The sequence below is a fragment of the Tenebrio molitor genome, chromosome Y (genome assembly GCF_963966145.1).
Source record: "Tenebrio molitor chromosome Y, icTenMoli1.1, whole genome shotgun sequence".
NCBI classification, from domain to species: Eukaryota; Metazoa; Arthropoda; class Insecta; order Coleoptera; family Tenebrionidae; genus Tenebrio; species Tenebrio molitor.
Genome location: NC_091056.1, coordinates 370469 through 393384, shown reverse-complemented (window position 1 = coordinate 393384; position 22916 = coordinate 370469). Strand labels below are relative to the sequence as shown.

The 22916-nt window shown below is 35.0% G+C and overlaps 1 protein-coding gene across 8 annotated transcripts; it reads right to left on the bottom strand.

Annotated features, from left to right (window-relative positions):
- Window positions 1-14801: 14801 nt before the first annotated feature.
- LOC138140594 (uncharacterized) lies at window positions 14802-18482 on the bottom strand. Of its 8 annotated transcripts, none has more exons than XR_011162624.1 (3): window positions 16772-18482; window positions 16481-16649; window positions 14802-16419 (listed from the first exon to the last, which is right to left on the bottom strand). XR_011162624.1 is itself a non-coding variant. In XM_069061658.1 (3 exons), the coding sequence occupies exons 1-3, from the start codon at window positions 17938-17940 to the stop codon at window positions 16579-16581; spliced, it is 1191 nt and encodes a 396-aa protein (XP_068917759.1). In that variant the 5' UTR covers window positions 17941-18482; the 3' UTR covers window positions 14802-16578. The 8 variants fall into 8 exon arrangements, 5 of the variants coding, with proteins under 5 accessions (XP_068917759.1, XP_068917762.1, XP_068917758.1 ...); XR_011162625.1 differs by having other exon boundaries at window positions 14802-16708; window positions 16772-16950; window positions 17003-18478; XR_011162626.1 differs by having other exon boundaries at window positions 14802-16649; window positions 16772-16950; window positions 17003-18478.
- Between the last annotated feature and the right edge of the window lie 4434 nt (window positions 18483-22916).

Here is a 22916-nt window from a genome sequence, read left to right as displayed (position 1 = left end):
CGCAAACTAATTCTTCCCCTTCTACATTTTTTAATGACAAAATGTATGATTTGGCTTCTTCAAAAAATTTTTTAATAGGCAAAATATTTTTCTCTGACAACGGTTTTCGGAAGTGACTCTTGCTTAACGAATTTCTAGTGTTGAGTATATCAAACAATTTGTCCAGAGTACGGCAAAAATTGGAAGTTGCACTTGATTCATGAAATTTTGGTAGATTCAAATCTTCATCGCAATAATTTAAGGTATCAGCCACACTTGAACTAAATAATTGCAGCGATAATTTAACCTTCATTTTCTCATTTTGATAATAATCAATATGCCTTCTTCTAATTTTTGTGGCAAGATGCAGTTCTTGGCTTTCTTGCAATTTGACTAAATCTTCAAAATATCGCCATAAAATCATCCTATTTTGATCGTCCAAAAAAGCGCCCCAATCGCTCAAACCATTTCGTAACAATTTCATAACATGACAGGGATCCAAAATTATAAAAATTTCCTCTTGCGTTTGTGGGTGCATAAAAAATGTTCTCATTGCGGAGACAGTTAAATCTGCACCTAAATGAGATGCCATCGTCCAATTAGTTGCAGCACCATCAAAAGTTAAAGATATAACTTTCGCCCCAGCTTTGTGCAGCATATATAAGCAACCCTTTACCAGATTCGCCTTTTCTTCAGCTGTTGTGGATTTTACCAAAAAGTAACCAACTGGGATCTTCCATCTGCAGTTTACGCCTACTATTAAAAATACCAACGCCTCTTTCGCTAAAGGCAAAAAATCGCTGTCAATATTTGCACCAAAATTTATGTAACCCAAACTTCTGGAACCATTCCAATCTACATGTTGCCTTAAGGCGGCCTTACACTAAGGCAACAATTGGCAACATGTTGCCTGCAACATTTTTTAGTAATGTTGCCGGTCATTACTAAAAAATGTTGCCGGCAACATGTTGCCAATTGTTGCCTTGGTGTAAGGCCGCCTTTATAGACATCTCATCCATTATGAGGGAACATATTAGTTTTTTTCCCTCCTTTTCCAGTTCATCAGTTTTCATTTTGATGGCATTTAAAGATTCAGATGTATAACCAGGTGAACCGTCTACTGCGGCGTACCATTTTCTGAGCGTGGTGGGATGTGGTAAACACTTTCCAAAAGTCGTTCTAACATAATCATACGCGGAGCTGGAATAAAAATGTAGAGTGAGGGCAAATGCTCGTAGTTCTGGTGGAAATTTTCGTTCACTCGTTATTTTGAGTTGACGTAATAGCAACTGTTTTTGAGAGGCTGGAATACATTCCTAAAAAAAAAAGAAAAAGCGTAAATAAATTCGCAACAAAAACATAAGATTCCCCCATTTCTGAAAAAAGGTTGTTTCCAAATAATTTTTATAATTAATCGTGCAAAAATAAAGCAATTTTAAGATTACAATTTCGTTTTGCAAGCATGAATTAAGATACAGTTGGTTGCAAAAAAAACTGTCAGAATAAAATTGACACATTTTTACAATTTTTCCATAGTGTGAAACCTTCTTACGAGAGATAGGTTAGAATTAACGTCAAAATTCAATGACATTTAAAAAAATTATTTGATAGATATTATCAAGTAGACAATTAATTGACAATTGGACAAAACCAAATTTACATTAAGAACATTTTCGTTTCCCATTTTTTTTGAAACCAACTGTAATACATTTTTTGTGCGACACTATCAGAATTTGAGAATTTTTTCCTGTGTGAACGGATTTTGATAAATGTCACAACTTGTCAAAACGAAATGTCAAGCTAATTTTAAGCGATTTGGAGCCTTTAAGGGGCTCGTCGAACAAAAATACTTTGTATTCAACTCGTCCGTGTGTTAATTGGGCTTTTTTTGGCATTCGTGGACCCAATTTACACATGAACTCGCACGACGGTGAAGCCAGAGTGCAAAACAATAGTACCTATGCTTCATAACAAGTGTCGAAAGTGGCAAATATCGTAAGAGTGTTGATTATATCTACGACACGAGTTATGAACACTACTTTTTAGACGACTGCAGCACAACACAAAATTTTATTGACAGATTTTTTTTTTTACTTTTCGTGATATAAATGATAAATGTAAACTATTATGATATCAACCATATCGTAACAGTTTGGAATTGTTTTGATATTTTTAACTTTCGCGCATAGGCTGGCATAGCGATGTGTCACTTTCGTGAGCAGTCGTCAAAAAAAGGAGCTTTTATAACGAGTTGTGCACTGCTTTTTGTTTGCACAGTAATTCATAATTTTGTGAACTATCAGTTTGTTGTCAAATAAAGGATAGTTGCAAAAAGTGCCACCTTGCTAATGACTATGCAAAACAAATTTTCGGAGTTCAATATTTCTCGAAGAAACGTCGAATTGTTGTAATCAATAGCGTTGAAGCTTCAACTTACCTACATCTGCAATGCAATAATAAAAAATAAAATAAATCTCAACAATAAAACCTTGAGAAGCACAACAACTAATATTCATCAAACCTGGAGAATTGAGTGGCAGTCCGATGAAATTTTGTTATTTTGTTTTAAATGATCAATTAAATCATTCAATGATTTTATTCGCTTCTGAAGGCGATATACTTTTTTTTTGTATGTATGCTATTGTCTTCTTTTGCCGATTTATTGTTTTTGTTGCAATTTCCCACATTATTTCTCCCATATACACTGGTTGACTTCTTTTCCTAACAAAAAAATTCAATTCTGTGATATTAGATAAACTTCATCTTACCTTTTCCTGCTTTGTAATGTTGCTGATGTTGGTAATTCATTTTGTAAGGTAGGTTCCACAGATAATGGGTATGGTTCCCTTGCAGCAGTACATGATTGTGTACTGGTACTTGGTATTGGTGAGGAAGCTGTCGAACTACATTAAAACATTTTTACCAACGTTAACATATATCTAAGGGCAATTTCACCTAGCAGAAGGCATTTCTGGTTTTGTGGCACTTTTTAATCTTGCTGATCTTTCTTTTGGTTGCTTTTTTATTAAATGCGATGGAAATTGAAAAATTCTTGGGACTGCACCTGTTTTTACAGTTTTAAAACCAAAATTGTACCGGGTGAGGCATCGTTTACGCGCACGCGAGAAATCGCGACTTCTAATTAATAAAATTGTCGAAATTTTTCAGACTTACCTGGCTATTGGTAAGGTACATTTCATAATTTTTTGATAATTTTTCACTTACAAACAAAGGCAAAAAAAATTAAAATGTAAATTTCAACCAAAAAGTCAAATTCTGATTTTTATACTAACCTACCCAGATTCACTTCCTACAATTATTTACGCAATCTACGGAAAAAAATACCAATTAGATTTTGAATTAAACGCAGTTTTACATTTCAACTTTCAAAATCATTTTTATTTATGACCTGCTACTTGTGCTGTCGTAAATTTAGGTGACAATGGAAACTGTCAATTTTATGGCAAAAAGGTTTAAAACGGTCGGCTATACCTTTGTTGGGAAATTATACCATTGTGCTGTAAATCACCCGTCTGGTTTACGTTTAAATAAAAAAGCGAATTATTTAGCTAACCAAGTCAAAATTTGTAATTGTGCCACCAGGGTTTGATTAGCTAGCAGATACAGCTTCATTTAGTCTAAAAATTTTATAGGTAAATTAACAGTTAATTTCAGAAAACTAATAAAACTGTTACGGCCTTATTTATTAACAAAAAAAATTTAAAAAATTCTCAAATATACCTTATCAATAATTAGTCACGTATATAAAATTTCGCCAATTTTAATTAATTAGAAGTCGCGATTTCTCGCGTGCGCGTATACGATGCCCCACCCGGTATATAAAATCAGTTTCGTGAAAGTGATCTAACATAATTTTGAATATTTCGATGGTATAAATTTGTCTCGTTTCAGAGCAATTATCCATTTTTGACGCAATGTTGAATCAGTTGGGAAACTAAAAACCATAATAACAATAATAACTTTATTCAAATTGAAATACATACTTAAATCATAAAAACAATTATTAATGAGATAAAATTTCAAACACTTCTTAAATTAACTAATTAATTAATACAATACCGATATAATTTTTAATAATTTGCACAACAGTATCTTACCTGTGAAAAGATATATTAGTACCCTTTTTCTGGCGGTTTGTACATCCATAAGCACAACAAGATTGAACAAATTTTGTTGTAATACCTTAATTATTAAAATAATCAAAATAAAAATAATTGCTAAAAAGGTAGGTGTACCCAAAATATTAAATCACTAATAATAATAATTGTTTTTTGCGATAGTCTGTAAAAATAACCTAAGACACTAAACACTAGAAAAAGGCAAGGTCAGCACGGGTTCGAGTCCCGTCGGGAAAAGGCGCCCATGGGTGTATAAGTGTTGTGTATGTCTGTGAATGTGAGGTGGAATGGGCGTGGGTGGCCGGGGAAAGTACCCCGGAGCCCCGTCGCACCACCTGAAGGAAGGATAGGATAGGCAAAAGGAATTGGAAGTGAAAAACGGCCGACCGAAAAGGTACCGTAAAAAGCCGTATGGCTAAAAACGGGAATGGTATTAAAAAAAAAAAAAAATAAGGCAGACACCGACCAGGTCTGTAGTTTTATGGTTTTAAACTGACGGTTCCCAATGTTTTGCCCGTACCCAGCTGATCGCGACACTACATCTCACTCTAGTGTTCATCGCAATACCTCTCGCTCGTCTACCCATCTATATAACTTATAAGATCATTGGTCCTTCTTAAATGTAATTCTGCTATATAAATATTCGGGTGTCTTCGTAGTTACTATTTTAAAAATAATGCTACACAAGTAGTACTTATATCTATTTTTTACATTCAGCCAACCCGATCGGCGTAGATACGGTGTAATATGTTCGTAACGTTTAACATTATAACAATAACGCAAACATAAATTTTGTATCTTTTGTAGCCTATAAAATTCATTCTTGGTTAGAAAAGAGCCGTAAAATATTAAACAATAATTGATTAAGGATAAAATTAGCGTGTCACAGATTTTTATTTTTAATTGAACAGTAAGAGCGTATTGTAGTGGGTAAATAGATTTCAGAGCAAAATAACAACGTTTACAGATAGAAGAAACATGTGAAGACATACTTAAGTCATTGTCTATAATTACACCTAAATCTTTAGCTTGAGACACAGTTTCTATATCATTGTCATTAATATTAAGCTTTATTTGATCACAGATTACATCACATGTTTTTTTTGGACCAAATAGCATTGCTTGTGTTTTGCGTGGATTAAGTTTCAAACATTGTTTCTCACATTTTTCTGATAGTGTGTTTAGATTGGTGTTTAATAAATTGATTGTTTCTAAGATATCTGTTGCTTTGAAGGACTTGTATGCGTGAGTGTCGTCAGCATAATATTGAATGTTAATGTTATGAAATATATGATGAAAGTCAAACGTCTAAATGACAAACAAGAGGGGGGCCAATATTGAACCCTGCGGAACCCCGTTCGTTATTTTTCTATGTTGTGACGTAACAATTCCTGATTCCGTATTAATTGTGACCTGTTGAGATCTATTACTCAAATAACAATTTACCCAATCTATAGTATCAATAGAAAAATCGATGTATTTCAGTTTGGCTATTAATAAGTTATGACAAATTGTATCAAAGGCCTTAGAAAAGTCCAACAATATTAATAAAGTCATCATTCCTTTATCAAGTGCTCTCAATATGTCATCAAAAACGTTGATTAAAGCTGTTGCATAATTTGTTGAAAAATTAGCCGTTCCAAGACCTTCCATAGTAAGGGCAAGACACAGACAGGTCTCAAATCCCCGTAATCTACAGGCCGCGACATCTTTGGGACTGGGGTTATTAATTCCATTTTCCATACGTTAGGAAACACCTTTGTTTCAATGGAACAATTCACGATGTCCGTTAGTGATTTTAAACATAGATCTGGTATCATTTTAAACATGTGTATGGACATACCATCACATCCTACCGCACCAGAGTGAATATTTTGTAGAACATCTTGCACTTCACTTTCACTGACACTCCGAAGTTGAAATGGTTTTAAGAAGTCTTGAAGTTTATGTTTTTCGTAGAACTCGATTTCTTCCTGCAAATGATGTTCATTCATTTTTGAGCTGTTTATAAAAAAAGTCGTTAATAAGATCTGGATTTTGAAGATGACTTGGAATAGTTTTTGGTGTTCTTTGCTTTAATCCTAATGACTTCAGCCCATTCCACATCTGCTTGGCATCACTGCATTTGTCCAGTTTATATTTTGCAAAGCTTTTTTTTTCACGTTGTACTGCTTTTGATACCTCACTTCGTATGTTAACATAGAACCGCCATTTTTCTTGCGCTCTTGTGCGATTGAAGGCATTATATGCTTTTCGTCGTGCTTTTATCATTTCAGAGATGTTGTGAGTTAACCATTCCGGCTTAGCCCTTTTCGAAGTAACTGATTTTAGTAGAGCATGTTGATTAAACAGGCTAGACTTCTTCATTGAATAAACTAATTTTTACATTGACATCGTTGGTATCCTTAATGGCATCAAATGATAATGCTTTGGCACCACATCGCAGTTCATCAATGTTTATTTTTGAGAAACATCGTATATGCTTTTTTGTTTAATACCTTAGTTTAATACCTTCATTTATTATTATTATTATTGAATAAGTCAACTAATAGACTACTGTCCAAATAAAAGTTGGCTAAAACAAGAAAAACATTAACTGAATTCAGTAACAGTCAGCTACAATTATTACTACTGTCCCATGTCGGGAGATAATACTGAATGAAGTGTTCATCAAGCAAGCCGATGCAATCGATCTAAATTACACATTATAACAACCAATATACTCGGAAGTGGCATAGTACGAAGATCACAAATATCGTTAAAACAGTTAAAGATGGAACACATCCTGAACGAAGGAGAATTATTAAGAATATTTGTATTAGCTCTAGGAACATAGAAATATCTATGTGATCTTGATGAAATCTGAGGGACACTGATGAACAGACCATTCAAAAGAGTGGAGCAGTCTACTTTATTATGGAATAATTTAAAGAGAAAGGTCACCGTATCAAGTACCCGTCTAATTTTGAGGGGAATAAAATTAAACCTGGAACACAAGAAATCATAATCAACACCAACGGGCGGATAAGTTCCGTCTTCCTTAAAGGAGAGATACTTTAGAAATTTACGTTGTACAAATTCGATAGAGTTAGTATATGTCACAGAATACGGAGACCATATTATAGAACCATATTCCAAACGAGATCTTACAAGCGAGAAATACAACGTAGTTAAGCATTTCTCGGAACGAAACTCATTGCAAGATCTAAATAAAAATCCGAGAAGTTTCAACGATGCACCAACAACAGAGCTAATATGCACATCAAAAACCAGCCTGGAATCAAACCAAATACCGAGGCCCTTGGTGGAAGAACGACTAGACAAAGTATGGTTGTCTATCTTGTAATCAAATCGACAAATGTCATGCTTACGCGAATACGAAACAGAAATGCACTTGTCCTTATTCAAAAGTAATTCGTTTCTGGAGCACCAATGGGACAGCAAGTCAACATTCGATTGTAGTTCTATACAGTCATGCATGTTATGTATTCTCGAATATAACTTTAAGTCATCAGCATATAAAAGGGAATCAACGGTAAAAATCTCATTAATGTCATTTATAAACAACAAGAAAAGCAATGGACCAAGATTCGATCCTTGTGGAATGCCAGAATTAATTGTAAAGCGAAACGAACTGAATCCCATATACTCAACATATAGAACCCTATCAGACATATATGATTTAAGTAGAGATAAAAGAGAAGGACTGAAACCGAAGGCACTCAATTTACTAAGAAGGATGTTGTGGTTAAGCTTGTCAAAAGCCTTTGAAAAGTCAGTGTATATCACGTCAATCTGAGTATTGTTATCAAGAGCATTGGCAATGTAGTCGGTAATGCATACTAGATTTGTAATTGTAGAACGCGAAGAGACAATACCATGCTGACTTTCAGAAATATGACACTTAACATTTGAATAGATAAACCTATACAATACAGATTGAAACAACTTAGAAAAATTAGACAGAATTGTGATGGGGCGGTAATTATTGATCAGACTTCTATCTCCAGACTTAAATATTGGACAAACTCGTCCAACCTTCCACATGATTGGATATTTACCCGACTTTAGAATAAGGTTGAACAAGACACGAAGGGGAGGGAGAAGTAAGTACTTACAGTCTTTAATCAAAAAAGCAGGAATTCCATCATCACCCGAATATAGACCCCACTTAAACAATCCAATGGATTCCAAAATATCAACATCCGAAACATTATACAAATGGAATGTAGCATTTCCAAGAACATCTATTAAATTCGCAGGAACATCTGCAGTATCGTATGAATTCTTAAAATGAGTCGCAAAACTGTTCACAATTTCAGAAAACGAGTTCAAAGAATGAGCACCATTGCTCATACGGGAAGGAATCCTATTATGACCCTTCCTGTTGTTAACAAATGATCAAAATTTCTTAGGATCACCGACCAAGTTTTCTTGTACCTTTGAAATATAATCACGGAAAGCCACATCAATTTCACGCTTCACGTTACGCCTTAAGTTCTTGAATTCTAAAAAATATGATAGAAGACCAGTGCGCTTATATTTTTTGAAAACATTACTCTTCTTCCTGATTTTAGTAATGATCGAAGAATTAAACCATACAGGATAGTGCCGCGTCGTACATTTCTTGAGTGGTACATGAAGATCAAAAATTTCGTATAGTTTAGAATAGAAACGTTCACACATAACATTAACGTCATCACAAGCTGATACGAAGCTCCAATTAACATCCATAAGTTCTCCATACAAACCTACAAACTCAGCCTTCCTAAAATTGTAAGCGGCAACATCAGGAATCTGACGTGCAGTAAACTACTTCGCAACCTCAATAGTACAGGAACAGAACAGGGCAGGATGATGTCTGCTTTTAATCAACATCGGCAAGAAATCATGATGTACTTCACAGTTGAAATCAGCAATCAAGAGATCAAGTAGTCTACCTAAATCATTGTAAGCGACATTATGTTGAGAAAGATTCAATATATTCAAAAAGTTTGTAACAGCTGAGCATCTGGAATCAGACACACAACCATCGACACATCCAAACCCAGGAGCATTGAAGTCACCAACAAGTAGGACTTTTGAAGAGAGAGAACTAATCATCAACTCAAGACACTCTAACGCAGTTAAAAAATCCGAAATAGTCAAAAATGGAGGAAAGTATAAAACAAACACATAAAGATGTGTCAAAGAGTTCAACATTACCTTACAGCAAACCACATCAAGAGAAGGCACAATCGTACGAATTGCCGATACATCAACCATTTCAACCCTAAAAGTGTTACGAGCTAGCAGCAAGACACCACCACCCCTAGACAGACCCAGAGTAGCAAAATTTCTGTCATATCGAAATACAGAAAACAAATCATGATTAACAAGTTCGGAGGAATAGACACAGTCAGATAACCACGTCTCAGAAATGGCTATTCAATCAAAGTCGGATGTAGAAGCTGAGTTAAAAAAAGAATTAATCTTACAATTCATACCACCAACATTTTGGTAGTATAAGCTTAAAACAAACGTAGAGCGAGATTGTGATATTGTATCATTCAAAACAAGCTGTAATTGCTATTGTGATACCCCAAACAAATTAAGCTTTACTTTGCTGATGAGTCGTTGGTGAGATAGACACTTATCGTATTCCCAGGTAGCATGATTGCAGTCAATAACTTCATCATCAGCCTTTTCTGTCCAGACCGATCAAGCAATGCCTTACACTCAGGGCTTTTTTATAAGTTCAAATATCCACCTCGATCAGTGCACAAAAGATACTATGATTGTTTTTTAAAGGAGCTAATTTTAGAAGCTTCAATTCAGATTTTTTATCAAAGATACATTCATTCTGTTAATACAAATAAGTGAGTAAAGTTACTTCACTCAACCTTTCTGAGATGCCTGAAACTCGAATGCGGGGGCGCACTGATGAGATCTCTCTTAGCTCATATGAGTCTGAGAGTTTTTCCTTGACAATTTGTTTTAATTCATCACATCATCAGTATTGTCACAACCAAGCAAAAGACCACCGTCCCGGAGATTTTTGCCTATATTAACGGAAGTGTTTATGGGATCAACTCTATTTATGATGTCAGCTTTGGTTTTATTTACAGTTTGATTTCTGTCCTTCGGCAACACAATTATTGTTTTCTGAGAATTTTTAGCAACAGCTTTGGCATATGAAGCTTTGGTCTCAATATCTTCCTGACTAAGATCCGTTGGGAGTTTTTGCAGTTTTTGTTCAGAAACAGCACGACTTTGGCTATTTCTATTTAACTTCATTAATTCGGTGCGCAACTTAAAAATTTCAGAGGTTAATTTTTCAATTGAAATCTGTAACGAATCAATCTTGTTAAATAACGGCTGTTTTCGAGATACAAAGCTAACTTATCTGAGCTGTTTAATATTGCAAAATCATTAGACATCAAATATATTAGAAAATATAATAAAGCAGACTTAATAAAAGCTATTATTAAAGCTGGAGAGCAATTACATAAGGACATAAAAAACGGAAAAAAAAATCAATTATGCCTCCTTTGCGGAATTCGGACAAAGTCCTCATGAGCGAAGCGAATTCAGAAATATTTTCATTTGATGATGATTTATTTGCTAAACCAAGGAAAAAGACATAAAGAGAAAGAAAACAAAAAGAACCTAAAAATATTTCAGTTTGATGACGATATATTTGCTAAACCAAAAAAAATTAGAGTAAAGAAGATAAAATGTGATATGTGTGGAACATATATCGAGGAAACTCGAATACACTTGCATAAATTAAAACATGATTTGAATAGTCGTCGTTTGCTCGAATTACGGAATATGGCAAAATCCTTAGGTATAAGATACATTAAAAGATACAATAAGGCAGAATTGATAAACGAGATTATTAATGCTGAAGGGCAATTAAAAATAAAAAGAGAAAACAAGAAAAGCTTGGAAATATTTCCGTTTAATGATGCCATATTTTCTAAACCGAAAAAAGAAAGAGTAAAAAAGATCAAGTGTGATGAATGTGGAAAATATATTAAGGAAAGTCGAATGCAGTTGCATAAAGCAAGACATAATCCAGAGCCAGATTTTATTTTAGTTCAGGTTGCTTTTAAGTAAAGATTATTAACCTATCAACTTAAGAAGAACTAGAACTAGAAGAAGGTATAGATATAGAAACATACATGGATATGATAAAAGAAAAGGCTATTAAAATAGTTATAAATGCTTTAAATCTCCATAAAAATATTAAAATTAATTTAGAGATGGAATGCGAGTTTATGAAACTGGAAAATGAAGACTTTACAATGATACATAAATTTCAGTTACTAAGAGAAAAAGATGATCTGGAGGAATGCTGGGATGAACAAAAGGATTTATTTATATCAAGATGTGATGAACTACAAGAAAAGGGATCTGGGTGGACTTTGAAAAAAATAATATATTTGCGCATTAATATAAATAAATATACACCATTAAGCGGAAATTCATATGTAGAATTACCCAAGTGGATTAAAGATAAAAAAGCTTTCGTTAATGTTAAAAACAACGATAATAAATGTTTTATGTACAGCGTAATATCCTGTTTACATCAAGCAAAAGAGCATGTAGATAGAGTGAATCATTATAATAAGCCGGAATATATAAATGAATTAAATTTTGAAGGAATACATTTTCCTGTCAAAATTCAGGACACATCTAAATTTGAATCACATAATAAAATTAATGTTACCGTGTTTAGTTACGAAGAACAAATATTTTATCCTTTGTATCATAATAAAAAGCAATTCCATGAAATGAATATCGACTTACTATACTTTGGAAATAAAGACAAAAATCATTATTGTTGGATCAAGAATTTGAGTCGATTGTTAAATGATCAGTTGGGAGTAAATAGAAGCAAAAAATATTTCTGTAGAAGATGTTTAAACTACTCCGCTAGAACTGAAGATGCTTTAAAAAAACATCAAAATGTGTGCTTTAGTAATGATTAATGAACAGTGTCCGGACGAAATAGTACCAGACAAGTCGATCAGTACAACTTTGCGTAATACCCCACTCACATATAAACACGATTCAGCTGGTTCGTTTTCAATAACAGGGAACCAGCTGAATCGTGTTTATGTGCGAGCGAGGGATTACGCAAAGTTGTACTGGTCGACTTGTTCGGTACTATTTCGTCCGGACACTGTTAATGAACCATGTGTTCCGGACATGTCTGAAGATAATGTATTAAAATTTAAAAATATTCAAAGAATGTTAAGACATCCGTATGTAATTTATTCTGATTTTGAATCTATTCTGAAACCTATTCATACATGCGAACCAAATCCTGAATCATCATATACTCATAAAACACAATTTCATATTCATTCCCTGTGGTTATGGATTATACATTAAGAGGAAATTCCTTAACATTGACGCAGAACATAAAACACAAAAAAGTCAAAATGTGGAGGCGAGACGCCGGTAATTATGTTGATAAGCACTGCACTATTACTTGATAGTATTATTCGTAATAGTGTATGTACTTCGGCAAAATTGCCGTGCCGCCGGGTGGAGGTGGGATAGTATACTTGATAACCCATTAGAAATTTACAGAGGAGAGGAAAGTGATAAACGTTTTATAAAAAGAATAACTGAACATGCCAGAACAATATATAAGTTATTAAAAGAAAATAAACCCATAAAAGATATCGAACTAGAAGAATATAAAAAAACAAAAATTTGTTATCTTTGTGAAAATGTGTTTTCTATAGAAAACCCAAAAGTAAGAGATCATGATACTGGAAAATATAGAGGAGCTGCTTGTAGAAAACACAATTTGAAATATAGACAACCATTGTGTATTCCAATTTTGTTTCATAATTTAAGTTCTTACGATTGTCATTTGTTTATAAAAAATCTAGGAGAAGATAAAAGTCAATTGAAATTAATACCTAATAACGAAGAGAAATATATTTCTTTCAGTAAAATTTTAAGAATGGATGATAATGAATATATCGAATTGAGATTTATCGATTCATTTAGATTTTTAGCAAATAGCCTAGACAATTTGTCATCTAATCTGGAATCAAGTCAGTTGAGAGAAATAATTAAATACTTTTCAAATCATGAATTAGATGTGTTATTTAGGAGAGAAAAAAGCAAGATAATTAAAAAAGGAATATATCCCTATGGATTCTTTTGAGAAATTTTCTGAAACAAAACTTCCATCAATTGATAAATTTTATTCTTCGCTCACAAAAGAAGGAATTTCTCAAGAAGAATTCAAACATGCAGTGAAAATATGGAAATATTTTAAAATTAAAAATTTGGGTGAATGGCATGATTTATACTTAAAACTAGATGTTTTGCTTTTAACTGATGTATTTGAAAATTTTAGAGATTTATGTTTGGAAAAGAGTCATGGACTGAATCCTGTTTGGTATTATATAACTCCGGGGTTAGCTGTATCTGTATGCTCAAATATACTTCAGTGGAGTTGGAATTATTAACTGATTATGAAATGTATTTGTTTTTTGAAAACGGAATTAGAGGAGGTATTTCACAGTGTAGTAACAGGTATTCGCAAGCAGATGAAAAGACTCAAATTATCTATATAGATGCTAATAATCTATATGGATGGGCTTTATTATTATTATTATTATTATTATTATTATTACACCACCCAACAGACATGTAGTCCAGTTAGAGGGTAGGAAAAACCAAAATCAGTATATTAATCTGTATTGAAGCACATCCCCTTTATATCTCTAATAGTGCAGTTGAAAATATCGAGGGAAGGTAACTTATTAGAATTGTGACACATCATGAAGAGCGGAGAAAATTTTTGCGTATTAATGCGAGGAGTATCCATATAAAAAGTCAACTGATTTCTGGATGCCATCCTAGGTACATGAAAATTAATTTTACCCAGCAGTTCAGGACAGTCAAAGACGTTGTTAATTAGTCGATGTAAAAAAATAAGGGAATGGCAAGCGCGGCGATGCAAAAGACTGTCTAGATTCCAACGACGTAACAGGTCATGTTGTGGATGGCCGTTCTCTGGATAAGTACCATCAACTTTGAAACTCAAGTACTTTAGAAGACGTCTTTGTATTTTCTCAAGATCCTCAGTCTGTGACTTATAACCAGTAGACCAAACCACACTTGCATATTCCAATTTCGATCTCACGAAAGCAAAATACAGACGTTTCACAGTATCAGTGTTATTGAAACTTCGAGAGTTGCTGATGACAAACCCAAGAGATCTAACCGATCTGGCAACCATGCCCTCAACATGATCTAAGAAGGACAAGTTACTGTCGAGAGTTATTCCTAGATCAACATGTTTTGTACAGCGTTGTAGGTCTGAGATGTCAAGAGTATAGTGATGATGAATAGGCTGAGTCTTTCTGGTAAATGATATAATACAGCATTTATCCTTGTTTAGTTTTAGACCATTGCTGTTGCACCAGGTTACCACTTCATCAATGGTATCCTGCATTCGCAGGCAGTCAACAGCATGGTCAATTCTTGAGTAAATGAAATCATCAGCATATAATAAAATTTGAGAGTCAACAACATCCACTATATTATTAATGAAGACATTAAACAAACGTGGTCCAAGAATGGAGCCCTGCGGTACACCAGATGAAACATTGATCACGTGTGATTGAAAGCCAGCACAATTAACATACTGACAACAACCACTGAAATATGACCTAAAAAATTCGACAAAATTGGTACAGAGTCCAAATTTGGAAAGTTTTCCTAACAGTATTGGATGATCAATTGTGTCAAACGCTTTCGACAAGTCCGTGAATACAACATCAACTTGAGAACGATCATTCATGCAATCAGCCACAAACTGCACAAAACTGCATAAGTTTGTAACAGTAGATCGGCCCTTCACAAAGCCATGTTGAAAGTTCGATAACTGGTTTTTCACGAAGGGGGATATCGTATCGTGAAGTAAAATTTCAAAAACCTTAGCAAAGCTCGACAGCAGAACCACAGGCCTATAATTGTGAATTTGTTTTCTATCACCTTTTTTATAGATCGGACAAATTATTGAATTTTTAAAAACAGCAGGGAATGTCGAGGAACTTAACGCGTGGTTAAAAATTATAGTAAGTGGGGTTGTAATATTGTCACAAATGTTTTTAATTACAAAAGCAGGAATACCATCCGGGCCAGAGGATTTTTTAGTTTTGAGTTTTTTTATTGCATCACTCATATTAGTTACAGTAAAAGTCGGAATAGTTAAGCAGCCGGAATTGCGCGAATACATATCGAAGTGATTATTATCTGAAACTGCTGTGGAAGATGAGGTATAAGTTTGTTGAAAGAAATCAGCAAAACCATTTGCTATGTCTGTAGGAGTCTGCAGTTCCTTGTCGTTGAAAGTCATGTAAGTAGGTATAAAATTGTTTTTCTTAATACAATCGATATAAGACCAAAAACTTTTAGGATCTTTTGTTATATTTTGTTCCACTTGTAAAATATATTTACAATGATTTCTGACTTGATAGTCTTTCTGATAGACTTGAATTCATCGTAGAATAGAGGAGATTTGCTTTGTTTGTATATTAGCCAAAGTTTATGTTTTTGTCTCAGCTGCTTAACGATTGAGCTATTAAACCAAGGGGGATATTTCGATTTGTAAAAACGTAGGGATCTTGGAACACAAATACTAAATATATCATTCAGTTTGCTATAAAACGCCTCCATCATAACGTCAATATCAGATATAGGTTTTAGAAAAGACCAGTCAATGTCAGACAATTTTTTGTTTATTGCAACAAAATCAGCTTTTAGAAAATTAAAATGTTGTTTCTTAGCTGAAATACCTTTAACTGATGTGTCATATTTATAAGCATATTTATAAGCATATAGAATGTGAAGGGGTGGATGATGAATATCCTCTTTACACAATATATCAACGGCCTTGTTAACCACACATTTCTTGTTCGAGCAAACTAAGTCCAGTATTCTGTTGAAGTCATTAGCGATATTGTTGTTCTGATGAAAACCCATGTAATTACAGAATTCAAGAAAGATTCTAGATTTGTTGTCTTGGACGCCACTTAAAGCCAAAACATAATGAGAGATATTGAAATCGCCAATAATGATAACGTTTTTATTCAATACAAAGTCAAGAGATTCAAAGCTATCACAAATATAGAGAGCAAAAATGTAAAGAATTGGGGTCTTGGGAATTGATATTTTTACACAAACAATATCAACATTCGGTAACAGAGAAAAATCCGTGTTGTTCAAATCAATTCTTTCCACAACAAAAGCGGTGCTCACAGCAACAAGCACACCACCCCCCCTAGAACATTGACAAGTAATAAAATCCCTGTCAGATCTGAAAATGTAATAAGAACTGTTACATAGTTCATTGTCCAAGACCGAGTCATTCAACCATGTTTCCGAGATAATAACCACATCAAACTTTGATGAAATAATGCCATTGTAGAGTTCGGTCAATTTATTCCTTAGACTGCGCACGTTTTGGTAATAGACCGACAAGTGCGATTTGCGTTGGTTTACTGGGCTTACCTGTAAATGAGATTCTTCAACCAATACTCGCGAAGGTGAGAAAGAAGGTAATGGCTATGCTGAAATGCCAAAGACATCTCTTTTGGCTTTAGTCAGTAATTCCTGATAGGCTACACATTTACCAGATTCCCAAACAAAATGACGAGTATCAATATCTCCCTTCTGACGTGAATTCAGATTAGCACAGTTAATACATCGAAGAATTTCGGATTGACATTCTTTAGTATTATGCTTTTCTCCACATTTCGAGCACGCCAAAGCATTATTGCAACTGCGAGAAGTATGACCGTAGCCGCAGCATCTGTAACAGCGAGTTAGTTCAACTGCATCAAAAATTTTACAGGTGTCAAGACCAACAATAAGGTGACTTCTAGACAGGGCCTTCCTGTAAGTCATTAAATCAACCTGCAAAACAGCCCTGAAAACTTTATCATTCTTTTTCAATGCAGAAAAATTGAGTAGTTTACAAACCGAATTAGTATCAAAAATATCAGGATTTTTTGTTGTAACATATGAAATTACTGAATCTTCTGGAAGTATATCAGAAATACCAACAATACAGATTCGGGGCAATAATTTTCTAGGTTCGTGAATATCATACTTTTCTGATAGTTTTTCTACAGCAATCTTTTTGAAATCGTTAGAGTCACATCCTACCAAAATACCGCCATCCTTGATTTGTTTAACTTTACTAAAATGAAAATCTTGATTTAATATATCAACTCCACTTAGAATATCATTTATTGTTTGAGACTTATCTTGATTTTTATTTTTTGGCTTGATAACAAAGGTTTGTTGATTCTGGGGTTCTTTATTCTGAGCCAAAACTTGAGAATAAGTAACATTTGCTTTACCTTCATCCTTCAGACTTGTACCATCAAGTAATGAGCTCAATCTTTTAACCTCATGTTGTAGTAAAACATTATGATCTTTAAGTGTATCAATTTCAGTTTTAAGGACAACCATCTGCTTATTTACACAGCTTCGCACAATATCCATGATCTCTACACCCAGTTTTTTCAAAAAATCATCTGCTGAATCTGGCTGCACAGATGACTGATGCCGAGAACCCGATGAACCAGAATTCCCGAGAGGATTAACTTTGTTTTGTGTGGGACTAGTCGATGCACACCAGTTACACTTCCAATTCTTAGCCTTTCCAGCCGATTTTAACATCTTTAGCTCGTCATCATCTATCCCGCAACAATTCACATGATAATCTAACTTGCAAGTAGAACTGCAAGATAAGTAATCGTCATGACGGCTAATGGAGCGATTACACTTACCACATTTACCCATCTTTGTCACATGTTAAAAAAAAAAAAAAACACCAGCTGATAATTATTAACGTTAAAAGATAGTGATTAGAGAAATATATAAACGCCTCCTGCAATGTATGGGTGCAAGCAAGATCGCAACAATCTAACCCGCGTTAGAGAGAGAAACCGGTTATTAGCGATAGCGTACTTACTTAAAGTGAGTGAGACAGTAAGCGAGGAAAAAAAAAATCAAAACAACGTAGAGATTAGATCAACGGTAACAAACTCTAAATAATAGCCAACACTAAATGCAAAAAAGTGAGGATTTACTGTGAATAAAACACCTTCAAAAGCTAGAACTTCACAGCACAGCACAGCACTCTACAAAGCACTCTGCATATTTTATCTGTTACTTTATCTCAGAAATTACCGGAAAAAGACTTTAAATGGTTGACTTGTGATAAAATTAAAAATGTTGACGGTATATTGTTATCAGATAGTGATACGGGTTATGTTTTAGAAGTTGATTTAGTATTCCGTGTACACTTGGCTATTCATAACAAATTCAATGACTTGCCTTTGGCTCCGGAAAATAGAATTCCTCCGGACGGAAAAGTAGAAAACCTGCCTTGTCATTTCTATGATAAGAAAAATTATATAATTCATTACAAAACATTAAAACTTTACAAAAGTTTAGGTATTAGAATAGCAAAGGTTCACAGTGGTATAAAATTTACTCAGTCAAATTTCATAGCACCATATTATGTAAAATTTAATACTGAACAAAGACAAAAGGCGAAAAATGATATTGAAAAAGATTTCTGGAAATTAATGGTTAATGGTAAGTCTATGCAATCTGTTAGAAACCAACAAAATATTAAATTATATTGTGATGAAGAAAAATTACAAAAAGCGATAAATAAATCTAATTTTAAACACAGAACTATATTTAGCCAACACCTGGCAGCAGTTCATAATTATAAAACCAAAGTATTGTTTAATAAACCAATTTACATTGGGCAAGCTGTATTAGATTTATCAAGTGTTAAATTTAATGAAAACGTAAAACTTCTTCATGGAGATACTGATAGCTTTATATATGAGATTAAAAATGCCGATTTCTATGAATTTATGAAAAACAGTCCCGACTATTTTGATACATCTGATTATCCTCGGATTATCCAAAGGATCATCCATTATACTCTGATAAAAATAAGAAAGTAATAGGGAAATTCAAAGATGAATTGAATGGTATTAAGATATTAGAATGCATAGGTTTAAGGTCAAAAATGTACAGTTACAGAACTGAAACGTCGTTTCGAAAAAATTAAAAGGTATCAAGAAAGCAGTATTGAAGAAAGAAATAAGTTTTGAAGATTACAAAAACTGCTTGTTTAATGAAAAAGAATACTTCCATAGACAGAAAGTGATCAGGAGTCATAAACATGATATATTTACTGAGGAAGTAAAGAAAAAGTCTCTAAGTTGGAAAGATGATAAAAGATACCTTTTACCTAATTCTATAGATACATTAGCTTATGGACACGTATTAGTATCATCATAGGTACTGTTACGTTATTATTTTCTCCTGAACTACTACACCAACAAGAGAAAACTTAAATCTCCCAACTTCACCGGGGGAAATTTAAATAACGCTTTCTGAGACTGATTGGTTCCGGGTCTGGCACATAAACACACTTACGTCTCGAGAGCGAGGCTGTTGAAGTAGAAATGATGCTACACAAACACGGTGTTATACCAGGTGTTGGACAGAAACACAGATGTAATGGTAATGGTGTTTAATTTTTGTTTCCTAGCTTTACAATCGACACGTAACAATTTAACTCCAACTTAGATGCCGCTGCGGGCGAAAGACAATCGACTATGTAAGGTGATGCTAGGATACAAACCAAGTATTATTCCAAAATAAGCAAATCAAAGTTATGGGCCTTGAGACCAAATTGAACCAATCAAAGTTAACAATATAAAAGCTAGGTTAGGAGTGAACTGAAGGTTCTCAAAATAACACGCCGAAGGCACTTAAACTCTAGCTAAATTTACAAACAGTGCCGGTACTACCAGGCTAAATCTCAAACTATACAAATGACCAATTCATGAAAATTAAACCAAAACTTTCCTTACACCGGGCCTGGGGCTTGAAATCCAAGAAGAGTCCTTGGGAGAGCGAGCCGGAGGAAGGTCCTCCGAGTCCTTCTTCCGCCGCTGGTCTATCACGCCGTCCGTATCCTCGGAAAGTCCTCGGGGTCCTTCCTCCCCACGACACTCCCTAGGGATAGGCGTGAGTTAGTCAGGTTTAGCCCCGGTGCAAAAAAATGGAAAACGATAAAGTAAAGTGATAAATAAAAAAACTTCCGAGAGCCAGTGAGCGCGTCGTTTCTGGCGAGGTCACTCCAGGTCTGATAACGTAAATCAACGTAAAAGAAATGTGCCAAGATGGCGGACCGTAAAAGAAAGACGCTGAAGGACCTTGCCAGATATGAGTTGCTCCTGGACTCGGGTTCCTCGGCCAGGGACAGTCCGGTGTGAGGTCCTGCTCTCCGGTGGGGTCCTGGGGGATGACGTCGGCCCAACAGGGTGGTGAAATTAATCCGCTGAAGCGTCGATGACCCTCGTGAAGGAAGCCTTTATCCGCCGCGACGTTTCGGTTGGAATTCTTCTAGGACGATTTCCCAGCCGAATCGGTCTTCCTCCACGGGTTCGCCAGCACCTGTTGCACACTAAAACACCCCCTAATCTCCCCCTTTGAACACAACACTCACACACGGATCGGTCGTAACCTCTGACCTGAACTAGTCGAGAACCCTTGACATGGCGTCTGCTCCACCTTTATCTATTTTCCCCTCCTCTCGCCGAATTGACGCGGCCGGTACCGGAAGTCGGGGTCCGAGGGCCCGTTCTGGAATGTTCTAGAACGTTCTCGCCTTTACGATTTACCGCGAAATTTAAATCGTAACAGTACGTTCATGGACATTGTTGAATAAATCACTATTTTTTATTATTGTTGAAGTAATAAATTAAGAAAACAATAATTTTGTTGAATAAGTCATTGTAAATACATAGTAAAAAATGCCGTCAAATAATATCAAACCTGTTATTCGCACTCAAGCACGTCAAATTCTGCCGTCTTTATTTTGTATTTTTCCCAGCTTTGATATTTTTAGTTTGAATAAAGGTTTAACTCCACCACTGTCTGTGGAGTCAATTCATTTTAAGCAATCGTCTGTAAGTTGGGCGGAGCAAGCTCTGCGCAAAGTAACCCCCACCGCTCGCCATCAGGAATCTGATCCGCTGTACTTATTTCAATTGATATAAACCCGTTCTCGGGACATTATACGGAATGGTTACCATTTTTTAACACGTTTCGCGCTTTAGTTACCAGAACCGAAATTTGGAAAAACTTCATCAATTACGCAACTGTTTACGCGGGGAGGCTCTCGATTTCGGCAGAAAACTACGAGACAGCCTTATCTTCACTAAGGAGTCAATTCGAAAACAAACGGCTGATCGTGCAGCATCATGTGAACAATCTATTCAATTTGCTCCAAGTTACTAAAAATTTAGCGCGTTCTCTGCGTCTTTTACTGAACACGGTCAACACGAATCTTGATGCCTTAAATTCGTTAAGCATCAACACAACTTCATGGGATCCGCTGTTGATTCACATGATCACATCGCGGTTGGATTCTTTATCACGCCACAAATGGGAAGAATCACAAACCACAAACATAACACGGTGCTACACGTGTAAGCACGGAGCCACAACCGTCCACGAGCTGCGTCATTAATTGCAACCAAAGAAAAACCAATTCCGAAGTTTTGTTATCAACCGTCATCGTCAATGTTCGGAGTCATTTTGGTAATCTGTAACCGTGTCGTGCTTTTCTAGACGCCGGTTCGCAGTAAAATTTCATTTTAGAATCTACGTATAAACAGCTAGGTCTTTTGATGAAGTCAATCAACTTGTCCGTTACGAGTTTTGAACAGTCGATTTCAACGATCAAAAACTGTGAATGTGGAAATACACTCTTTGGCCACGTCCTACAGGGAAAATTTGCATTGTCTTGTCTCCAAAACAATAACACAAAACATTCCCTCAACTTCATTCTCCATGCGCATTCCAAACAATATTCGTTTAGTCGATGAGGAATTCAATGTTTCGAAACCCATCGATGTTTTGATAGGCGCGGAAATATGTATTTTGGAAAATATTATGTGTCGGCCAGATCAAAGCGCAAGTACCGGTCCGATCTGTCAGAAAACGGTATTCGGGTGGATTATTAGAGGTCCAAGTACAATTTCCGACAGCGACAGTCAAAAAAACATCCCGTGTTCATTTTTAAAATATATGCAGTGACGTCACGTCTGAATCAAGAAGCCGACGTGCCGTTCGTCCGTATTTGACACTTGACAGCAAGGCATACAGAGTTGTTTATGTTACCGCCGTGGTCAAGAAATTATAGTATTTTCTAGTGTTGGACATAATCGATATATTTTGATAATCGAATAAATCGAAATAATCGCTTTGAATAATCCAAATATTATTCGACTTTCCAATTATGCATGATGCGCATGCGCAGTTGTGCATTTATTCCGAATTTCGTTCCGATTGCAATAATAATCGAATAATTTCTATTTTATCATTATCAATACAGAACTATAAATAAAAATATATTAAAACTTACCTGTTGATTTGATTTATTGCAAAAAGTTAGATTAGGAGAATAGTTTTAGCTAAATTTTCTGTCGTTGCTGCACTATCGTACATTACGCAAGTTAATCTACATCATCTTTGTAATAGTTTTGCTTTTCGCGACACTTTTGTAATGATTTCCTAAGCTTTGGATAAATCGAATTAGATTTTCGTCGTTTCTTGACATTTTGACGTTTGGTCGACATCTTACGTCGCGCCGAGTCAGACACACGTCAATAGCTAGCCATAGACGAACACATTTTTCGCCACATTTGCATGCGGCGAGCCGAAATGACG

Coding starts and splice junctions, on each gene's coding strand:
- LOC138140594 (XM_069061657.1), bottom strand. CDS start 17,948: ATGGGTAAATGTGGTAAGTGTAATCGCTCCATTAGCCGTCATGACGAT. Junction 16,650..16,771: donor TCATTTTGTTTGGGAATCTG/GTAAATGTGTAG, acceptor TCTCATTTACAG/GTAAGCCCAGTAAACCAACG.